At 59.6% G+C, this 1063-nt stretch overlaps 1 protein-coding gene across 1 annotated transcript in view; it reads left to right on the forward strand.

The window, feature by feature from the left end:
* Window positions 1-1063, forward strand: part of Hspg2 (heparan sulfate proteoglycan 2) — a 67540-nt gene that overhangs the window by 17453 nt on the left and 49024 nt on the right. Inside the window, exons 17-18 of the mRNA XM_033767248.1 lie at window positions 27-223; window positions 329-476. Coding sequence (XP_033623139.1) covers window positions 27-223; window positions 329-476 — 345 coding nt within the window. The remainder of the gene's footprint in view (window positions 1-26; window positions 224-328; window positions 477-1063) is intronic.

Genomic DNA, 1063 nt, shown 5'->3' on the forward strand with positions numbered 1-1063 from the left:
CGTGCGACGCCTTCTCACCCACCCAGGAGCACTGGGTGCATGAGTCCGGCCGGCCGGTGCAGCGGGCCGAGATGCTGCAGGTGCTGCAGAGCCTGGAGGCGGTGCTCATCCAGACGGTGTACAACGCCAAGATGGCCAGTGTGGGGCTGAGTGACGTCACCATGGACACCACAGTCACCCACGCCACCAGCCATGGCCGCGCCCACAGTGTAGAGGAGTGCAGGTGCCTGGCCCACCGGGCCGTGAATGCCAGGGACCCTACAAGGGTAGCAGAGAAACAGCAGGGCTGCTGGTTCCTGCAGCCACTCTCTCGGTCCTGTCCCCACAGGTGCCCCATTGGCTATTCCGGCCTGTCCTGTGAGAGCTGTGATGCCCACTTCACCCGGGTGCCCAGTGGGCCCTACCTGGGCACCTGCTCCGGCTGCAACTGTAATGGCCACTCCAGCTCCTGTGACCCTGTGTATGGCCACTGCCTGGTGAGTAGTGCCAGCTGGCACTCAGACACCAGATAGGGAAATGGTATGAGATGACTTCATGCCCATATGATTAGCACAAGCCTCCAGAATGATTATCATGCCATGACCTCAGGATGGATTAACAAAGACACAGTATCCACACAAGGGAGGTGAAAGTCTTACTGTCTTCCACCCTCTCTGCTCTTAATGTTGGAGAGCTGTGTGAAGCATGGTCTTTAGGAGACATCCCTAAGGGGAAGGTACCCGGGTATGATTTCTTACGAATAGTGGAGAATGGGGATCCTGGAGCTCAGCAGGGCACAACTGTTATCTCCAAATCCCTGAACAGCTGCCAGTGGCAAAGGAATGGACTCCAAGGCTAGAACTGGCCAGTAGGTGTGGGTGGGAGAAGGGTGACGAGCTTAGGGACGGGTGAAGGAGGCGTTTGGAGTCGTCCCCGGGGCCAGTTGCCGTGTGAGGTGATGAGCTCCCCGTCATCTGTCCAGGGTGCAGCTGGATGCTCTGTCTGCAGAGCTGGGGACCAATTCTGGCCTGCGGGGAGCTGAGCAGATGCCTCAAGGACCGACCCCCCCCCCCCCCCCCCCGCC

This window comes from Fukomys damarensis, unplaced genomic scaffold, assembly GCF_012274545.1.
Source record: "Fukomys damarensis isolate Sample0158 unplaced genomic scaffold, DMR_v1.0_HiC HiC_scaffold_23, whole genome shotgun sequence".
Lineage (NCBI taxonomy): Eukaryota > Metazoa > Chordata > Mammalia > Rodentia > Bathyergidae > Fukomys > Fukomys damarensis.